This window comes from Chlorocebus sabaeus, chromosome 23, assembly GCF_047675955.1.
Source record: "Chlorocebus sabaeus isolate Y175 chromosome 23, mChlSab1.0.hap1, whole genome shotgun sequence".
Taxonomy (NCBI): domain Eukaryota; kingdom Metazoa; phylum Chordata; class Mammalia; order Primates; family Cercopithecidae; genus Chlorocebus; species Chlorocebus sabaeus.
The window spans coordinates 58,387,555-58,409,157 of record NC_132926.1 but is presented as its reverse complement, the minus strand read 5'-3'; the positions used below and the strand labels follow the sequence as shown (position 1 = coordinate 58,409,157).

The following is a 21,603-nucleotide window of genomic DNA, read 5'->3' as shown; positions in this document are numbered from 1 at the left end:
AACAATATCAACTTTGCAGGATTTTTTTTATAGCATTCCTCCTTCACCCAGGTTCATATTTATCATATCCCTTAAATCATTTTCATCTGAAACAGTTCCTCAGTCGTTCTTTGTGGCTCATGACCTTAATATTTTTTAGGAGCTCAGGCTATTTTATAGGGTATCTCCAATTTGGGTCTGTTATTTCTTTTTGACTAGATTTGGGTAGGCATTTTGAGCACAAATATCACAGAAGTAATGTGTTCTTAGTGCATCAGTTTGGGATTGCTTGCTTGGGTGATATCTGCCAAATTTCTCTACTGAAAAGTTTCTTGTAGTTAGATTTTGGGATTATGTAAACATGTTCCTCATCAGATTTTTACCCTCTAGATTTAGCATCCATTGATGATTTTCTAACTCTATTATTTCTAATGTTTATATTTCCTTATTTGTCAGTTGATATTCTAATGTAAGCAGAAGCCTTCCCTTGTCCCCCAGTTATTGACTTATGTCTATATGAACTTATTAATTCTTACCTTATTTAATGTAATGTATTGAATGCATTATTATTTATTTTGATAGCCAAAGGGTTCCAGATGTGGCCACTGGTTGCCCCTTCAAGCTGGCTTCTCTGTCCTTTTGACATGTTCTCATGAATCTTTTGAGTTCTTTCTTTCTGGTGCAACAAGTTCTTATAAATAAACTCATCTTGCAGTTTCTCTTCTACAGCCCCATAATCAGTCCTTTTCTCCAAGAAGTTCTGAATCCTTTTATTGGATAATGGTATTTAGAAGCCAAGATTTGGCCACTGGATATGCTCATTACTGTGGTATGTTGTTACTGCCAGGCCCTTTCTGCAGCAGAACTAGGAAATGTTTGTGCGTGTATGTATATACATACACATATAGAGATATGCCTATATATGTGTGTGCGTGACACACATACATTAATATCTGTTAAAAATTTTGAGTTTACACTGATACACTTTTAATTTCAGTCTGTCAGTATAAAACAGTATTTCCTTTTTCTATATTTGTAATTCCCATCCCTTTTCCATATTTGCATCTTTTTTTTAACCAACAGTGAGAAATCTGGCTATCACTACTCATAATATATTTACTTGTTTTTAAAAGCTGAGGATACTCAGAAAGTAGTTTCAGATTGCCAAGTGATACAACTTTATATAGCAAGTCTAATAGAATTATAGCATTTGTAATTCTTATTTTATTGAAGAGTTTTTTTTATTTGAAGTAAAATTTACATTGGGTAAAGTATACAACATTTGATTATATAAATTTGTGAGTATTAATGAATGTGCACACTACATAGTCCACAGCACTATCGAGATTTAGAACACCTTCATTATCCTATAGACTTCCATTTTACCCATCTTAGTCATTCCCCTCCTTTTCTAGAAGCAATCACCGATCTGATTTGTATCACAACAGTTGAGTTTTGCTGATTCTATTACTTCAGATAAATAGAATCATCCAACTTATTTTGGTTGGTATAATGTCTTTAAGATTCAACTGTGGTTTTGCAAATATCAGTAGTTCATTCTTTTTTAGTGCTAAGTAATATTCCATTGCATAAACATAGCACAGACTGCTTATCCATTTAAATGTTGATGGATATTTGGGTTAAATTTTTGACTTATGAATAAAACTTGTATAATATTCTTACAAATCTTTTTGTGGGCATAGTTTTCAGTTTGGTCCTATGGCAGGTATTATTTAACTTTATAAGAAACTACCTGTCTGTTCTGGGGAGTGTTCATACCTTTTTTTATTTCCACCAATAATGAATGAGAATTTTGTTTTTTTCATATTCTTGACAACGTTTAGAGTTTGTCAGTCTTTTTCATTGTAGCTGTTCTAGTGGCCAAGGGGTAGTCTTTTAATTCCTTGTGATTATTGTTTCTGAGATCTGTTTCATGTATTTATTGGCTGTTTGTATATCTTCTTTTGAGAAGTGTGTGTCATTTCATTGTTAATTTGTAGAGTTCTTTATATATTCTGGGTATGATTATTTTGTCATATATATGCATTGTGAATAATTTCTTCCAGTCTTGGCTTGCTCCTATTCATTTTCTTAATGGTATCTTTTGATGAGCAGAACTGTTAAGTATTTATGAAGTCTAGTTTATCCATTTTTTTGTTTATGGTTATTGCCTTTTGAATTCTAACAAATCTTTACCTTCATGTGATAAAGTAAACAAATCTTTACCTTCATTACATTTTATGCTTTCTTCTAGAAGCTTTATAGTTTTAGCTTTTTATATCTGTGATCCATCAGAATTGATTTTTTATATCGTGTGAGATAGGGGATGAGGTTCTTTCTATGATATATTCTTTCCTATTGAATTACTTTTATTTCTTGAAAAGTCACTTCTAGATTATATTTGCCACATTCAGTATTCATATCAGAGAAAGTACAAACTTAATTATCTGCTTTTAGATATTGTTCTGCTTTCAGTTACTGTTAAACATCTCACAACAGATAGATATGTGAACCAATCAATATATATCCATCACTGCTGCTCAAAAGTACCTTCAGATATGCTGTCACAGATTTGGACAGGATCTTGGAAGTCGTCTAATCCAACTTTCAGATCCTGATCTTAGCTTTTTCTCTAACCATTCTCCTCAGCCTTAGCTACTCTATAGAGCATGTCCCTGCTCTGTCTCTCAATCATAACTCAATAGGATGTGGCATCTTTCCTGACAGCTGACCTGACTCTAGGCTTATGGTATTTTTTGTTTTCAGACATCTGAAATGCCTGAGAAATGTAAATTTACTGTTTTTTTTTTTTTTTTTTTTTTAAGAAAAGTAAGGTTCAAATATTTAAAATTAAAAAACACGAGTTTTATTCAGTTAATATGTTCAGGGAGTAGCTTTCAATAGCTGACTTTCCTGATAGATTTAAAAATATGATTGGGTAGCTATACAACTTTTGGGATTGTGACTTCTATTAAAACCAGGCACGCTTTATTTACATGTGCAGTGACTGTGAGAAATTTTCATTTTACGGGAGTTGTTAGCAGACTATAACAACTAACAAAGGTTCACCACTATTTTATTGTGAGACATGAAGTCACAACTTCCTTAGGGCCTAATGTTCCTTATCTGAACAATGGTAAATGTAACAGCATTCTATTTGTAGAAATGGCAAAGTGAGTGTGATTTGTTTGTCATTGTTAGGAAAAATCATCAGTACCTGGGAAATGAGATTTAACTATTATAATAATCTCTCTTTACTCCTCTTTCAGGAATAAAACAAAAATTTATTTAGCAAACAATGAATGTTTAATGTTTACTTTTCCCCATTTATAAACACCCTCAGTTTTCATGTAAAACTCAGGAGTAGGTGGGTAATATTAACAGATAAAAAATTTTGTGTCTAAAATTACATGAATTCCTATTTAAAAATTAAGAGTAAGCTAAGGTAATACGAATTTGGATGCTGAGGAATTAAAACATTTGGTAAATTGTGTTGCCTTTGGACATGGAATACATAGTGGTGTTTTAAGTTTAGAGTACTTGGTTTTGTGAGGAGTCAGGAAGAGATAAAGAAGGAAAAGGAGCAGAGAAAACATGACTTTTTAATGTGATTTTAATTTGTGCATATCTTATTTCTGCCCTCCCTGCTTTGCCTGGATCTTGGTGATTACTTTTAAAGCCTTATTCATTCACCCATCTTTCCATCCATTCATTCATTCTTAGGCACTCAAGGACTTCTTGCTCACATGAACTTTTCAAAATAGAGAGTTTGGTCAAAGGAACATTATATGGGTTTGTAAGTTTTTTCCTTTTTGGAGACTGACACTATCTTAGACTTAAAAAGGAAAAAGATGTTCCTAATATAATAATATAGAAGAATAGTGTAAAATCACATAATAGGAATTAACATTTTATTCTTGTAGTATCTGTTGATCTTAACTAGGTGATTTATGTTCAGAAGGCAGACATTGCAGTTCACATTTATACCTTTCTTGTATCTGCTTAAGCCTCTGTCCAAGATGCAATCTTGATAATGCTTTGTGTTACAGATGTGGATTTCCATGGTGTCCTTGCATGAAAACTTTCTTTAGTGTTGTCATATTGAATTATTTTTGTGTTACATCTGATCGTGTGTCTACTTTTTAATATCTTTTTAAAGACTTTTGTCAGCTGCCTTGAACCTCATAATATTCCTTTGGATGACTGTTTTCCCCTTTTTTGTCTTCTCTTGTTGAAGTCATTTGATATTAAGTAAATAATGTCTATTTCTCTTTGATGAGTAGTCTTGAGATAAAAATCAAGTCTTTTATTTTTAAATTTTTATTATTCAAGAATAAAAAAACTAGCATTTGAGGGATAAGTTGGGAGTTGCTTTGAAAGTGTTAGTAAAAACCTGTGTTCATAGAAGAATGATGTTTCAAGCTTCTAAGTGGTAAGTTCTCTGAATAGGAGAGAAGGAACTACATAATTACGGTGTTCCAAAAATGCCTTCTTTCTATGCTGTCATTCTGTGGTGTGATTCATATAATTTAATTTCTGGGTTAATTGTCTCAATTTCTGAGGCCTGTTCTTTAAGCTGCTCACACAGTTTTTCTGCAGTTTAAAAACATGTACTTACATTTTGTAATTATATTTTAACAGTTTAAAATGTATTGTATAATTTCTTGTTAGAGTATAATGAACATAATTGATATTTTCTTGATGTTTCAGGGTATAGTTTTTTAATATGATGGCTATTATATAGCAATATTCTCAAGATCAGTTGGAGGTGGTTAGGATGGATATCTGTATTTAAATAAATTTGGAGACAATTTTATTTATACTTTTTTTTTTTTTTTCTTGAGATGGAGTCTCGCTCTGTCGCCCAGGCTGGAGTGCAGTGGCGCAATCTCTGCTCACTGCAAGTTGCGCCACCTCCCAGGGTAACGCCATTCTCCTGCCTCAGCCTCCCTAGAAGCTGAGACTACAGGCGCCCGCCACCACACCTGGCTAATTTTTTTGTATTTTTAGTAGAGACAGGGGTTTCACTGTGTTCGCCAGGTTGGTCTCGATCTCCTGACCTCGTGATCCGCCCGCCTCGGACTCCCAAAGTGCTGGGATTACAGGCGTGAGCCACCGCGCCCGGCCTTATTTATACTTTTTAATAGATTCTCTCTCTCTCTCTGTTTTTTTTTGACTTTCACCTGTGTTATCCCTTAATTTTTGATATTGTATGTAGTATAGCTACTGCTGGCAATACTTTGCTTTTCTCTACCTTTGGTTTACTTCTTTTGACCTTGTCACCAAACTTACTAGAATTATGTCTAAATTAAGAGAACTAGATTTCAGAAGAACTTTAGGAATTAAGTGAATGCATGTACTGGGTTCAGTTGCACAGAAAACTTTTATTTCTAAGTTTCGTTTATATTACTAGATTCGGTGTTTAGTGAACTGTTGCTGTGTATTGTCTTGCATGATTGTGTTTTGTTCTTTTCCTTTTTAGGTTTGTGTTCTCCCTCTTTTTTTTTTTTCAAAATCCTTGTTATATAATTTTGAAAACAGAGCTCAATGAATCTTGAGGAAGATGTATTTTTTTTTTTTTTTAGGGTAGTGCCAACTAAAGTAACTTTTAATATTTAAGAAGGAAATATGAAGTGAACCTTTTACTTCCTTGTAGTAGATAATGTGTATCTTTTTTTTTTTTTTACTTATAAGAAATGATTTAAACTTTCTTCAGGGAGAATTTTTGTTGTTTGAGCTGTCTTCTTTGTCTTCTCATGTCCCTACTTAGCTTAGCCAACATGTCTTTTGGCCTCATTGTTTTTCATTATGTTAGAAAATGCAGTAGTAAGTTTATTTTTGCAAATATATGCATGTGTCATAGAAAATTTCCTGTTTCTATGTGAAGCATCGATAAATTTGAGTTAACGAAAAAGGGAATATTTTTCTGTTGAAAATTGAATTGAAATTTCAATTGAAATGGAAACAGTGCTAGGCAAGTGAGTAATCAGATTTAAAAAAAGAAAAATAAATAATGTTGAGATATTAAGGGTAGAATTTTTAAATAGAAAAACATTGCAGAAGATTTCCAGTCAACATTTGATTAAGTGATGAAATGCTTTCCAAAATGAAAGAAATGTACACAACTGGGCTGAAATCTTGCCCTTCACTTATTAGGTGCCTAGTTTTGAAGTAGTCACTTAATCTTTCTGAGCTTCACTTTCCTTATTTGGGATTACAAATAACTCTTTTCAGTGTAGCTGTAATTTTGAAAGATAGTGTATATAAAACATGGACACGGACTCTTAATACGTGTTGATTATTTTGTATGGTACATATATTCCTGAAGAGGAAAATTTTAATTGACTGTGTACCTTTTTAAATTGGTTTCAAGACCTTTTTAAAAGAATCTTTAATGATACTTATTGTAAAGAAAAATAATGACTTTCTGGTTTCTTTAGGTGCTCATGGCAAGAGTTCTTATAATGATTCTTGGCCTTGTGGAAAAACATTCGTTTTCAAACAGGCCTTTGTAGTTAAGTGCTTTAAAAAATATGAACAGGGTTTAATAAGGGCCAGATTACTGTTGGGAGATTTTTTTCATGTAAAAGAACTACTAAAGACCCTAGGGGGTGTTCTTGAGTTACTGTGTTTCAGAAAGAAAGCCTTCCTGTGATTTCTATAACTTACTACATGGTAATATTTATTTCCAGATATGTCATTTGGTGAAAGAACACAAAGAGAGGAATTATGAGGGTAAAGAGCATTTCAGACTGAGTTTCAGTAGTAGATTTATTTTACTAGCTAATATTTATGGCTTGAATTTTGAAATGCTTTGTGGGTTATGAGACTAATACTGTTCTCTGATAGAACCATGTAGGCAAGATCACCTTATGCCCATGGCTTATTAGCACTATGTGACTAAAGCTCCTCTTGGATAGAATTCAAAGAGGAATTGCCTTTTATATTGAGTTTCTCTCCTTAACAAAGTCTTACTGTAGGGCTCAACATACTTTTACTTGTACTGTATTTTAAGTTTCTTAAACTATATGCATATAATATATGTCTTGCATATACACTGATAAATGTATCCCTACTGTACTGTATTTTAAGTTCTTTAAACTATATGCATATATAGTATATATATTATATGCATATATGTCTTGCATATACATTGATAAATGTATTCCTACATATTTCGTGTTTTTTGATGCTGTTGTAAAGGTATCGGTTTTAAAATTCAATTTTCACTTACTCGTTGTGAGTATAGAAATCCAGTTGACTTTTATTTTTATTTTGTAGAGACAGGGTCTTGCTCTGTTGCCCAGGCTGGAATGCAATGGTGCAACCATGGCTCCCTGCAACCTCATCCTCCTAGGCTCAAGAAATCCTCCCACCTCAGCCTCCCTAGTAGCTGGGACTATAGGTGCATGCCAACACACCCAGTCACCAGCTAATTAAAAAAATTTTTTTTTTCGTAAAGTTGGGGTTTCTCTGTGTTGCTCAAGCTAGTGTTGAACTCCTGGTCTCAGGCTATCCTCCTGCCTCGACCTCCCCAAAGTCCTGAAATTACAGGTGTGAGCCACCGAGCCTGGCCCCAGTTGATTTTTATATATTAACCTTGTATCCTGTAACCTTGCTAAAACTCACCTACTAGTTGTAATAGACCTTTTGTAGATTATTTAGATTTTTCTAAATATACAATCCTGTTGTCTGCAGAGAGCAATAGTTTTATTTCTTCATTTCCGATCTGAATATCTGTTAATTTTGTTTTCTTTGCTTCTTTGAACTGGCAAGAACCTCCAGTACAATACTGAATAGAAAGGGTAAGAGTGGATATCTTTGTTCGTTCCCGATCTTAGGAGTGACTTTTATCATTTAAGAACATAGTTGTTGTCAGGATGAAGTTGCCCTGTAGTTCCTAGTTTGTTGAGAGTTTTTAAAAATCATTAATACATGTTGAATTTTGTCAAGTGCTTTTTCTGTATCTGAGATGATGACATGATTTATATTTTATTGTATTAATTTGGTGAATTACATTGATTGATTTTTAAAAGTTAAACCAAACCTACGTTCCTAGGATGAGCCTTACTTAGTCATGAAGTATTATCTTTTTAAGGATTTCGTGTCTGTGTTTATGAGGAATATTTCTTGTAGTTTCCTTTAATTGTAATGTCTTTATCTGTTGTTGGTAACAGGGTAATGCAGTGAGTTGGGAACTCTTCTAATCCCGAGTTTGTGTAGAATTGGTATTATTCTTTAACTGTTTAATAGGATTCAGTAGCGATGCTATCTGGATTGTATTTTGGGAAGTTTTTAAATAATAAATTTAATTTCTTTAATTGCTGCAGAGCTATTTACATTTTCTTCTTGAGGCAGTTTTAGTTATTAGTAGCTTTCAAGATATTTGTCCATTTCATATAAGTTGTTTAATTTATTGGATTGTTTCGTAGTACTGTTTTATCATTCTTTTAATATCTGTGGGATCTGTTCTGATGCCTCCTCTGTTTCTTCTGTTTTTGGTAATTTGTGTTTCTTTCTTTTAGCCTGCTAAGAAGATTAATGATTTTATTGAGCTTTTGTTTTCATCGGTTTTCATTACTGATTGTCCATTGGTCATTGTCTGGTCATTGATTTCCTCATTTGTCATTATTTTGTCTTTCTGTTTATTTTGGGTGGTATTGATATGAAGGCAGATAAAGATGAGTTGGTCAGAATACAGAGTCTGAAATAGACTTATACATAGATGGTTGATTGAATTTTGAGAATGGTGCAAAAGCAACTTGAGGGGAAAGGATAGTTTTGCCGAGAAACTATACGAGAGTAGCTAGATATCAATTTGAAAAAAATAAATCTAAATCCTTACTCCACACGAAAAGAAAAAAAAAAAAAATTACTTCAAAATGAATAATAGGTTAAAATATAGGAACCATAACTATAAAATTTCTAGAAGAAAAAACAGGAGAAGATCTTTGTGGTCCTGTGAGTAGAGATTTCCTAGATTGGACATCAAAAAGTATAAACAATAAGAGGAAAAAACCCTGATAAATTGGACTTCATCAAAATGTAAAATTTCTTTTAAACCTACTTTTAAGGAAACAAAAAAATAGCAAACTGTTTTCTCGAAGGGAAAAGGCATTGGCAAAACATATCTGAAAATAACTTGTATCCAGAATATACAAGGAGCTATTGCAACTGTTTAATAAGACAACCCAATTTATTAAATGGGCAAACGCATGAAATAAAGTTCAACGTTAGTCACCAGTGAAATGCAAGTTCAGTCAGTTAATCCATACTTTGAAGTTTGCTTTTCTGAAAGGATTTATTACTGCCTATACTTCATAGCCACTAGCATGGCTAAAATTTAGAAGACCATACTAAAGGTTGGACAGGTTATGAAACAACTGAAACTCTCATACATTGCTGGTAGAAATGTGAAATGACACAATCCCTTTGGAAAACGGTATAGAAGGTTTTTATAAAGTTAAACCTATACTTACAACATCATGTTGCAATCCCCTTTCTAGATATTAACCCAACATAAATGAAAACCTATGTCAACATAGACTAGTACAAGAAGAATGTTCATAACAGCTTTATTCACAATAGCCCCGAACTGGAACCTACTCAAATGTCTGTCAACAGATGAATAAACACATTTTAATGTACTACTCAGCATTAAAAAGTAATGAGGTATAATTGTACATAACAACATGGATAAATCCTGAAAACTTAGTAAGTGAAAGAATTTGGATACAAGTCTATACTGTATGATTCCATTCGTGTGCACTTGTCTAATCTGTAGTGATGAAGGCAGATAAGTGGTTGCCTGAGGCTGATGGTATTGTGGGAGCTGGAGGAGAGTAATAGGCAAGAGACTTTAGGAAACCTTTTGGAGCATTAGAAATGCCTCTTGATTGTGGTGGTAGTTATGCAGGTGTGTGTGTTGTTAAAACTTATCAAACTATACCCTTAAGACTACCAGAATCTAATGAAGTAAAGTTTTTGTTATAAAAGTCATAACATTTTTTTTCATATTCTCATCCCCACTTTCATTAGTGGATGTAGGGACTTTAAGGCCACTACTTATTTTGGAAAATTTGCTATTTTTGATACTGTATACTTATATTTTATAACAAAAAGTGCAAGAAATAAAAAAATAAAACTCTCCATTATATCACATTTTTAGCTTGTGAAATGGCAAGTTGAAATCTTTTCTCTAGTCTTCCAGTCTCGTAGCCTTAATGACTACCAATTTTGATGTATACTTCTTCAACTTGCAGTCTGGTGGAAGTGTATATATGGATTAAATAAAAGCAAACATAGTATCTTTAAATCATAACAAGTGTTATTAAAAACAAGTATATTCATCTGTTTTCATGTTGCTGCTGCTGCTGATAAAGATATAGCTGAGACTGGGCAATTTACAAAAGAAAGAGGTTTAATGGACTTACAGTTCCACATGGCTGGGGAGGCCTCACAGTCATGGCGGAAGGCAAGAAGGAGCAAGTCACATCTCATGTGGCTGGCGGCAGGCAAAGAGAGAGCTTGTGCAGGGAAACTCCTTATAAAACCATCAGGTCTCGTAAGACTTATTCACTATCACGAGAACAGCATGGGAAAAACCTGGCCCCATGATTCATTACCTCCCACTGCGTCCCTCTCACAACACATGGGAATTCAAGATGAGATTTGGGTGTAAACACAGCCAAACCATATCAACAAGTATAGAATGTTTACACAGTAAAAATCAGAACCTTTTCTGACCCTTCATCCTAGTTCAGATCCGTACTTTCAAAAGTTTGCTTTTCTGAAAGCATTGAGTACTGCCTAAATAGTATGGTTGTTGATGTGGATACAACATCTTGCACATAAACAAACATCCTCTTATTAAAGTATTTTCTCATTGATAGTTAGCATTTTGGTATTATTTTAAAATATCGAGAAATCTTAAGTATTTAACTTCAGTGACAGAAAAATTGAAATATCATTCAGTCAACAAATATTTATAAGCATCTCCCTGAGCCTTTGTCTGTGATCTTTATTCACGTATGTGCTAAATGACATTTTGTTACAACAACTTGAAAATGACAGTTGGTCAAGCAGTATTTTTGGTGATAGTGAAGGGGTTATTAAGGTTGGTATGTGTCAAACACAAGTTTTTCTTAAAATATATTAAACACAATACCCCATAATCATGTTTAATTTAATGGAGAATATTTATCATGGAAGTTTTGTGCTCATATAACTTGAGGAAATGCAGGGTTGAAAAAGTTAAACATTTTAAACTCTAGACTTCTCAGAAGTTTTAATATGTTACCTTCTGAATCTTTAAGACAGAGCTATAGTATATAGTGACTCTGATTGACCATGGCCTGTACTCTTTTCCCCTTGGCCTGTACTTCCATGAATAGATATCTAAGCAGAAAAATAAATCTCTAACAGCATCTAAAAATTATAAAGGAATATTTTAAAGATGCACAATAATCTTAATGTAAAAACATTATATAGATATAATTTATCACTTATAGGTACTATATCTGTATTTTGTATTTATATGTTGAACTTTTGGAAATTAATATTTACATAATGAAAGAACAAAGTCTCCATTCTTCCATCCTTAACTGTTAGAGAAAAGTGAAATTTATATTTCTTTTATATTTCAGAACAAAGTAGAAGAGATGATTTAGAAGCTTTAGGTCATATGTTCATGTACTTTCTGAGAGGCAGTCTTCCTTGGCAAGGCTTAAAGGTAATTGTTTTTGTGTTTCTTTACTGAATTTCATGAAATATGAAGATATTAAGGTCCTCTCTTCCAAGTAAACAATTTTCATATTTTAACATTTTATTTTGTAAGTAGGCATCAGGGGTCACTGTGTTGCCCAGGCTGGTCTCAAACTCCTGGGCTCAAGCATTCCTTCTGCCTTGGCCTTCCAAAGCTCTGGGATTACAGGCTACCGTGTGCAACCCCAGCTAAATAAATAATTTTTAAATTACCATAGTCTCAAGATTTTTTTTTTTCTGTTTTAGGCTGACACATTAAAAGAGAGATATCAGAAAATTGGAGATACAAAACGGGCTACACCAATAGAAGTATTATGTGAAAATTTTCCAGGTAATGAATAATGTGAGGTTGATACATTATATACAGAAAACAAGAAATGCTAATTTTTATTGCTTAAGTTTATAAATTTTTTTTCTATGCTTTAAAAAAAAAAGAGCTAAAAATATGATTTAAAGGATGTCAGCATTTGATGCCGAACCCGCAGGAACACTTTGTACCTTTGCTTTGCAAATGGTATTAATAGAAGAAAATCCTATCCGTTAATAGTGTTGATCAGTACCAGCTGAAGTAATATTTTCTTTAGTGATATACTTTTAATAAGTTAAAATTTTTGCTAAGAAATGCCAGTTACAAAGTTTTGGTATACAGTGTTAGTCATTTGGGTCTCAATGTCAAGCTCAAAGGAGGTATATGAAGTATGATTTGGTTTAGTTTTCAAATTAAACTTACTTAAATTAAGTAAGGCCAGTAAAACCTTACTGACCTCACTAGTTTTGTGCTAATTTTTTTTTTTTTGAGTCGGAGTCTCGCTGTATCGCCCAGACTGGAGTGCAGTGGCCGTATCTCAGCTCACTGCAAGCTCCACCTCCCAGGTTTATGCCATTCTCCTGTCTCAGCCACCCAAGTAGCTGGGACTACAGGCGCCCGCCACCTCGCCCGGCTGGTTTTTTTTTTTTTTTTTTGTATTTTTTAGTAAAGACGGGGTTTCACCGTGTTAGCCAGGATGGTCTTGATCTCCTGACCTCGTGATCCGCCCGTCTCGGCCTCCCAAAGTGCTGGGATTACAGGCTTGAGCCACCGCGCCCGGCCTTGTGCTAATTTTTTATTGGGGAGCTGTATGCATTTATGAAAATAATTTTGCTTTCAAGTAGATTTATGGCAACTCAAGCCAACAAAAATTTACTTAAGGTTTCTAAATCAATTAAGGAATAAGAATAACTTGTTAGTATATTAAAATAACGACTGTGATTTATTTGTGCAGCCACGTTAAGTGAAAAGAACTAAATTTGAAGATAAAATACTGAATTCCTATCTAACTTTAGTATTCCCTGGTTCTCCTGTATAATGCTGGCATTATTAATGTAATAATGATATTATCATCAACATAACGAAAGTAGCTCTTTCTCAAGCTTGTTTATATTATTCATTGACAGCAAACTTTATATATTTTTCTTTCTTGCTGTAATATCTAGGAGTAGATTTTTTAAAATATTGGTTAATAGTACTAGCAGTTTAGGTGTAGGAAGATACGATAGTTGTCATTAAGGAAGCCTATATAAAGGTGGGAAAATGGGTTTGCCGAATTAAATTGGCCAGGTATTTAGCTAGAAAGTGGAACAGTGGGAGAGTCACCACATAAAGAAGGCCACTGCATACCACTTTTATTGCCTTATTGTGCTGGGTGTGATCTTTTTCCTACTGTCTGGGGCTGCCTGTGAATGCTAGGTGTAACTTACCATCTCTTACTGTAGTGATTTTCTGTGCCCTGTAGTGATGGTGAAATGCCCTGCTTTACTAATTGCTCACCATTTTGCCTATTGTTATATATATATTTGTTTTTTTGTTTTTCTTTTCCTTCTGAAAAGTATTACCCTTAAAAATACTTATATCTAATACATTTGGGAATTACAATAGCATGCAGAGATTTGTATATTGCCAGATAATTGTTAGATATCTGACTGGAAATTAAGAGAAGACTTAAACTGTGCTCTTGTGTTATGTTTTTGAGATTGTTTTAGCTTTCCTTTGTTAGCTTGATTGGTTAGAATACTGCTCAAAACCAAGGTTAGGAATTTGAATTCTCTATTTGTTAGTTGGTATATGTCACTGATTTTAAAGGAAATCTAGCAGGCCAATACAGATGCTTTCATATAAATCAGTTCTCACCAGTATTTTAAATAAAATTTTAGATTTGTAAACTGAATATGATGCTTTGTGATTAATCATGCATTATTAAACTGCTTATTCAACTTGTCATACTGCCAAATATTAAAAATAATCTTATAAAAATAAAAATTTTAGCTTTTCCTAACGAAATGAAGCAAAAATAGTGGTTGTTAAACTAAACCTCTCATTTTTCTTGTGTCTATATTCCCTTCCTTCTTTTCCTTTTTTTTATTTTGTTGTAATTTAACTTAGAAAAATTTAAATTGCAATATAATTTTGTTACTTTTCAAGTGTTTTTATATAATACAATGTGCTTTTAGATACTTAATTTTATTATTGAGTATTAAAGAAAAGTATAGTCCAAATAATTTTTATATTATTTCTAGAAGAAATGGCAACATATCTTCGTTATGTAAGAAGGCTAGATTTTTTTGAAAAACCAGACTATGACTACTTAAGAAAGCTTTTTACTGACTTGTTTGATCGAAAAGGATATATGTTTGATTATGAATATGACTGGATTGGTAAACAGTTGGTGAGTATTCTACATAATAAAATATTATTTATAGTATCTGTTGTCTTTTTAATAGTACAGTATCTTCAATTGAAAAGAGTGGAGAACAAATAGTTGTTTTAAAGGATTCATTTTATTGTTTTTTAAAGGACGTTTCTGCAGGTAGCGCCGTACTAGTATTCTTTGAGTTTCTCAAAAGACCTACATCTGGATTCTTTGCCTTTTAGCATGAAGAGTTACTTTTAACTTCCATCCTGATTTAGTTCTTAATAACTTTTTGTGTAATATTCTCATGATTAATTTAATACTTTAATACCTTGATGAAAATTAAAATTTGTATAAGTCTCTTCAAGTCAAAATATTGGAAATAAGCAATTTTAATAGTTTTTTAAAATTCTTCTAATTTTCTTGAAAATTTATTCTATTTATACATTTGCTTTGGAAATGAGAGGCATAAACATACACATTTTTATCATTTTGATATGAAAATGTAACCTAAAAGTGATGGCAGCATTAGAAGATCTTTTGTAGATGTAAAAATAAGTACTTTATAAAGAATTTAAATATTTTAAAAACACTTTAAAAACTAGGTATATTCTCTTTGCTTTATCTTTTTAGCTTTAACAACCTATTTTGAGAATGATGCCTTTACTTAAAGCCTTAGTTTATTTAACAGTCTTTTGTTTTTTCCTTAATTCTTTTAAGCAGATAAATAAATGATTTTAAATAAGATTTCTGAAATAGAATGTATTGATACCAATTGTTATTGTATTGTAGCCTACTCCAGTGGGTGCAGTTCAGCAAGATCCTGCTCTGTCATCAAACAGAGAAGCACATCAACACAGAGATAAGATGCAACAATCCAAAAACCAGGTTTGCTGCACTTTAGATATGAAATATCTTCCTTTCATGATTGAAAAATACACTTTTTTCTTCAATAGATAAAACATACTGAAGGATTGAAAATACATATTTTTAATAGATAAACTATTTTCTCTTAATTTTCACTGTTTATTAGTTTAATAATAGCATTAGAATGTTTAATCATAAATCCCTAATTAATGGTACAAATTAGTGTAAACTGAGCAATATTTGATATTCTGTTAGAATGGGAGTATTTGGATACCCTATTGGAATGAATTGTAATAGCACTTGATCTTTCTAACTGTAATTTAGTTCAGTAAATTATTTATTGAATTTCTGCTATTGTAAAGCTACTATTCTACACATTATAGAAATTCAGAAGTAAAGAAGAATGTATAACCTTTAAGAATGATTTTGTCACCAGTGACTAAAAGCAGTATTGTAGCTAAGAGCTCACTCAATTCTCTAGAATCAGGCATACATGGGTATGGTTTGACCCTGGACAAATAAGTTAATCTCTCAAAGCCTCAGTTTCCTCATCTATAAAATGGAAACAATGCATGTTAATTTATAGCATACAGTAAGCTTTCATTCAATCAAAACTCTTGTGTCTGCTGTTACTATTGTTATTATAATAAATACAGAAATAACTATATTTAAAAAGAGAATAAGTTATATTACACGAAGCACTAATAAAGTGCCATGGAGGAGATCATATGTGGGGCTCTATGAAGATTTTATGGAAAAGGTAGCTTTTGACACAAACCCAGGGAATGAATGGAATTTTTAAAGGGAAATGAAGAAATAAGGGCATTTTGGGGAGAGTGAATAATATAAAATATGAAGCAGAAGTTTAAAAATAGAGAATTTGAGGAATAGCAAGTGGTTCAATTTGTTTGGAGCAGAGAGTAGGTAGAGATGGATTAGAGAGGGAGTAGAGAGTCAGTCTGAGATAAAGCGTAGAAGTTGATCAAGTAGAGAGTTCATGTTTCCTGGCCAGGTAAAGGAATGGAAAGCTGTTGAAATTTTGGGCAGTGTTTTAATTTCTCTCTCTCTCTTTCTCTTTTTTTTTGGTAAGAAAGTTTTATTGAAGACAGCTTTGACTTAAAAATTTTGCTATCATGCTGAGTTAAGGAGTGGCTAGAAATTTTCTGTTACAATCCTTTCTGGAGAAGGATAGCGTGCCATCCTTTTTTACTTTTATATTGTTTATCCCATCAAAGTTTAAGTGAAGATTAAAGATAAAAACAGGATGAAAATCAAAAAAAGAACACCACTTGTTAAAAATCATAGCAAAATAAAATGCTGCATTTTAGGGAGTGTTTAACAATATTATGCTGTAAATCATGGCCAATTTTAAAAGATTAATATTACATTTTTGACTTAGAAAAATTGGTACTATAAAGCATCTCATACATAAATTACTTCATATATAAATTAGAATTAGTTGACAGCTGGAGTGCTGTGAAAAGATTCTGTATAAAGAAAGAAATGGCTCAGAAGTTGAGACTTAGTATGTGTTTTATAAACCAGACTTAATTCCTTGAATGTACTTGGAAGAAGATTAATATGGTATTCCTAGAAATTCTCCACTTGAGCTGTTAGGTATTATAATAAGTGAAATTCCTCTATTGTTGAATTAAATTATAAATCTAATATTTTAGATTTTTAGTTTTCTACATGTTTCAGACATGTCTTGCTAACTAGATTGTAAGCTCACTGAGAGTGAGAACCATTTCATTTGTCCAGTCCTTGTTGCACTAAATGTAGGGTGTGTGTGTGTGTATGTGTGTGTATATGTATGTGTATGTGTATGTATATGTATGTGTATATATGTATATGTATGTATATATGTATATATATGTATATATATAATTTGTAGGCAATTCTTTAGGATAGCCTTATGTATTGAATTTGGGATGTGAATATACAGATTTTCATCATGATAGAAAAGTTGTATGTCTAAAAATAACTCTTCTTAAATATCTCTAGACCACTAAGCAGCTTAAGTTCTACGAGAAACCCACAGTTCACAATCCCAGAGGAAGAAAGATTATTTCAAATGACTTAAACCTTGTAATTCCCCCAGACAAATGATAAATTTAAGTTGAGGGGATCCTGAAATTGTGGGGTACCTGTAATTATTTATTTTCAGGAGAGAACGTGTAGCTCTTACTATATTCTTAGAGAATTCCACGACCCTAAAATATTGCTGATTGCCCTAGATATTTGTCTCAATTTTAGCATCATTTTTATTCTTTAATCTTTTCTAGACTTCATCTGATTGATTTCAACTTAAGCTACAAATCTGCTTAATTCTGGTTATGAATTTGGAGGGTTTAATGAAAAGACATTATAGAACTATCATTGTTTTGATGACATACTTTATGCCACAGAGTATGTAATTTTGCAGTGTACAATTTAGGAAGCTTAGTGCCAGAGCATTTATTCATGTGTCTACTTGAATTTTACATCTCTCCCCTTAAGGTTGCTCTGGCCAACAATATGCTGGAGGGTCCCTATACTCCAATATGCTTGGCACTTTGTGGCAAGATTTTCATGACTTTGTTTGAAAAAGAAAGAAAGAAAGAAAAGAGTACTGAAGGCTTTAGAATGTATTTAATTTTGGTAAGGAGCTGGGTAGTATTACTGGAAGAGCGTTAGGCTCTGAGTTGGAATTCCTCTTGTACTCCTTGCTAGGTCTGTGACTGTAGGGAAGTGCTTAATGTCTCACTGTCTTCATCAGTAAAAGGTGATGATAATATCTACCTCAAAATACGATAAAATATAAAGCAGCTAATTCAGAACCACACATGTAATAAAGCTTAAGAAGTATATTCTTCTCCCTACTTTTTATTAGTGTTGTCCACATTTTCCTGAAACAGAAGTTGACCCCTATTAAGATACTAGTCTTAATTTTACTGGTAGATTATGAATTTTACTGGTTTGTTATTGCCATGCAAATTTGCCAAGGGATCTAAAAACATCAAGAGTTTTCAGATTATTTCATAGACATGGATTCCTTAATTTGAACCAGATAAAAGGAGATCAAGGAAGCAAAGAGATTCATATGTATAAGATTATCACTTAGGAAAAAAAATGTTTGTTTTGTCATATTCTGATAGTATTCTGTATAGTGCTTCTCCCTTTTCAAAGAACTTTTCTGTTTTCTCATATTATTCTCACAATCAGAAATGAGGGACTAAGCAAGAGAGAAAATATTTTTAGAATCTCAGGTACAGTTATTTAAGGGCTATCATTTGTACCTTGCTAGAAATAGCTCCTCCTCAGAAAACCAGTGATGACCTCTACTGTGTAAAAATATAGCGGGTGGGCTTCTAGTGTGCCCATGATTTATTTGGAGTTCTGTCTTGGTCATGGCATTTTTACCTTTCTGGTTCTTTGTTAGTTCATTTATAAAGCTAGAGGGTAGAGTCTGTGATTTCTAAGGTATTTTTACTTCTAAAATTTTATGGTTCTATTTTATTTTTATTGTTGATCATTACACAATTTGACAACTTAGCTAAAATCACTCCACATTCTGTATACAAAGATAACTGCACCGTGATTCAGAATAGTAAGGGTATTTTAAATTTCCTTTTATACATTTGTTTTATATATTATGAGGATAAGATGTTTAACATATTGGGTTTTTCTTCTTCCATGCATGCCATATGCATTTAATAAATGGCAGTCGGCAGACCACAGGGCAGCTTGGGACTCCCAGCAGGCAAATCCCCACCATTTGAGAGCTCACCTTGCAGCAGACAGACATGGTGGCTCGGTACAGGTATTTTCTGATTTTTGCATGAGTGATTATTACCCAGATTTATACAACTAACCCTTTTTTTTGGAACTCATGGCATGATTTCATATCTTAATGGAAAATTTGTTGCTGAACTTCTCTAGCCATAATTCTATTCCTTTGTTATTTAACCAGAAAAGCCAAAATTAACGTGGTCTAGAAAGACCATCAGGAATACCAAGATTTTTCCTTTGTTCATTTTTGCAACTATATGCAACAATATTTAAGTCATACAGGAGATTAGAAAAACAAACAGTATTATGCTTGAAATAGGTATTAAACTTGACTTTCCAATAATAAGATCAGTCTTTTTAATGCTTTAATTAATAGAACATTTTTGTATTTTTTCCCATTCATTGACTTTGCCTCCTTTAAACTTAATCAGTTAAATATCTTTTTTCATCCTTAGTACTCAGAATATACTTTCTGATTAATTGTTCAAATAAACATGACCCTAATTTTTATAATAGCATGTTTTGTTTGTACTTATAAAAAATATGAGATAGAAATTTTGATGACAAATGTTTAATACTCCCGTCAATAAATTGTGTGCCTTTTTAGATAAATTTAAAGCACTCCCTTATTTATGATTTGTTTCTTTTCACCTTTTTTATACACTTAGAGACAGCTACTTATAGGTACTCAGCCCTCCATTGCCCCGTAAATTTTAATCATTTATGTATATTGTAGAAATAGGGAAAGATTGCTGCGTCTCGTATTGTCTTTTAAAACGTTAGTTTTAGGTAATCTAAAAGCTTAAAGTAAGTGAGATAACAAATGTTATCTCAGTACATTTCAATTTAGGATTTTTTTTACATTTTTATTTTTTTCTTTACATATTTTCACCTGAATAATTTGCAATTTTATCAAATTTGCATTTTTCTTAATGTATATATTTAATCAACTGATTCTGTACTCTGGATTCTATTCTTTCTTGATTTGAATTCTAAAAATTAAATCTTATGAGCTCTCAAGTCTTTCTCACCATTAAATTTTAGAGGTAATTTAAATTATATAATCAAGTACTTTTGTAGACTTTTGTAGTTCATGGAATTTTCAGTAATGTGTGGTAGACTTATTTGAGTAGATCTATAAAAGTCTAGGGTGAAGGACTTAGAGGCAAGGGTATCTAAATTGTAAAAATTTTTATGACCTCAATTCATATAGTTAGAAAAGCTAACCAAGCAAATTATGTTCTATTTGCATAACACAAACTATATTTTGTACATATCTATATATGTTCATATGTTTTTAAGTTTGTGTGTATGTGTGCAAGTGTTTCACTCAGTGCAACAGTTAAGGCACTATTAGAAAATTGTCCTACCATTTCTGTACCATTACCAGATTTATTTTCTTAGCCTCTTCTTACTCGTATGTGATTCCCTGAGGTGGCTCAAAGGGTCAATGAATTTCATTATTCACTCATTATTTCACTACTTCGTGTTTATTGTTTCACATGTTTTCACAGAGATGTTTGAACATTGCTCATTTCTCATTATTTCTAAGAGTTTTCAGCCTACTGAGACTACGTCGGACTTCATCCTAACATTCAATAAGTGATCAACTTAATAAATTTCTAGTAATACATAAATACATAGGTAAAACAAAGAATAGTATTTTCATTGACTTCATGTATTTTATAATATTAACTGACACATGATATGATGGACTAATATGACAGCCTAAGTAGGATCATGCCTGAATCCTTCCCACTCCAAAATAAAGACTGAATTCATTTATAATTTATGTCCTGTACACTTTCAAAATTATTTGAAAATTTATGATATGACCCTTGTGTAACTGGACTAATGAAATTATAAATTAAAACATAATAAGACCAAAGAAAAGTACCTGAAATATGAACTAATATTATTATAATTGAATACTATGTTTGTTTCTAAATGAAGGCAGAAAGGGAAGCAATATGTTCTATTAATATTACTCTCATTGTCTGATGGAGGAGAAATAGAGAAAAAAACTTTTTAGTACTACAAAAGTATGAGAAGAATTTGCCTTGGGCTTCTTTGTGCAGTGATCATTAAATCACCTGTTGAACAAACTTTCAAGCATTGGCTTTGTAGGAGAGGCAAAGACTTTATATGGCAATTAAATTATTCATAACAAACATACTAAGAGTATATCATCAAATAGATATTTTAGGAAAGACATTTCCATAATTAATAGGTAGCTGTCTGGTGTTGAAATGTGATACAGATTTAGGATATCCAGAAACAGAATCAACAGTTACTTAAAATGAGCCTTTGGTAAAACTATGGCTTTCACTCCTCATCAGTGCAGTCTTTTCCTTGGGACTGATCTTTGCTGTCAGTGCAGCACTGAAAATCATTCCAAGCTCTTTAGAGTTGACATATAAGATGAAATCTCTTGCCATTTTTGACCTATGGAAAGATCCTCAGATATTTATTTCACATGTACTTTTAGTGGAAATTACCAGCAGAGTCTAAATTTGAACTCCCCACCTTTCCAGAATTACTGTATAGCAGACCAGAC

The 21,603-nt window shown here is 32.3% G+C and overlaps 1 protein-coding gene across 31 annotated transcripts in view; it reads left to right on the top strand.

Annotated features, from left to right (window-relative positions):
* Positions 1 to 21,603, top strand: part of CSNK1G3 (casein kinase 1 gamma 3) — a 102,479-nt gene that overhangs the window by 63,246 nt on the left and 17,630 nt on the right. For 10 of the 31 annotated variants that reach the window (XM_073010723.1, XM_073010725.1, XM_073010721.1 and 7 more), the window contains 5 exons: positions 11,625 to 11,710; positions 11,989 to 12,073; positions 14,296 to 14,444; positions 15,201 to 15,296; positions 18,982 to 19,077. In XM_073010723.1, coding sequence (XP_072866824.1) covers positions 11,625 to 11,710; positions 11,989 to 12,073; positions 14,296 to 14,444; positions 15,201 to 15,296; positions 18,982 to 19,077 — 512 coding nt within the window. The remainder of the gene's footprint in view (positions 1 to 11,624; positions 11,711 to 11,988; positions 12,074 to 14,295; positions 14,445 to 15,200; positions 15,297 to 18,981; positions 19,078 to 21,603) is intronic. The other 21 variants (XM_038008531.2, XM_073010733.1, XM_073010731.1 and 18 more) reach the window with 3 other exon arrangements.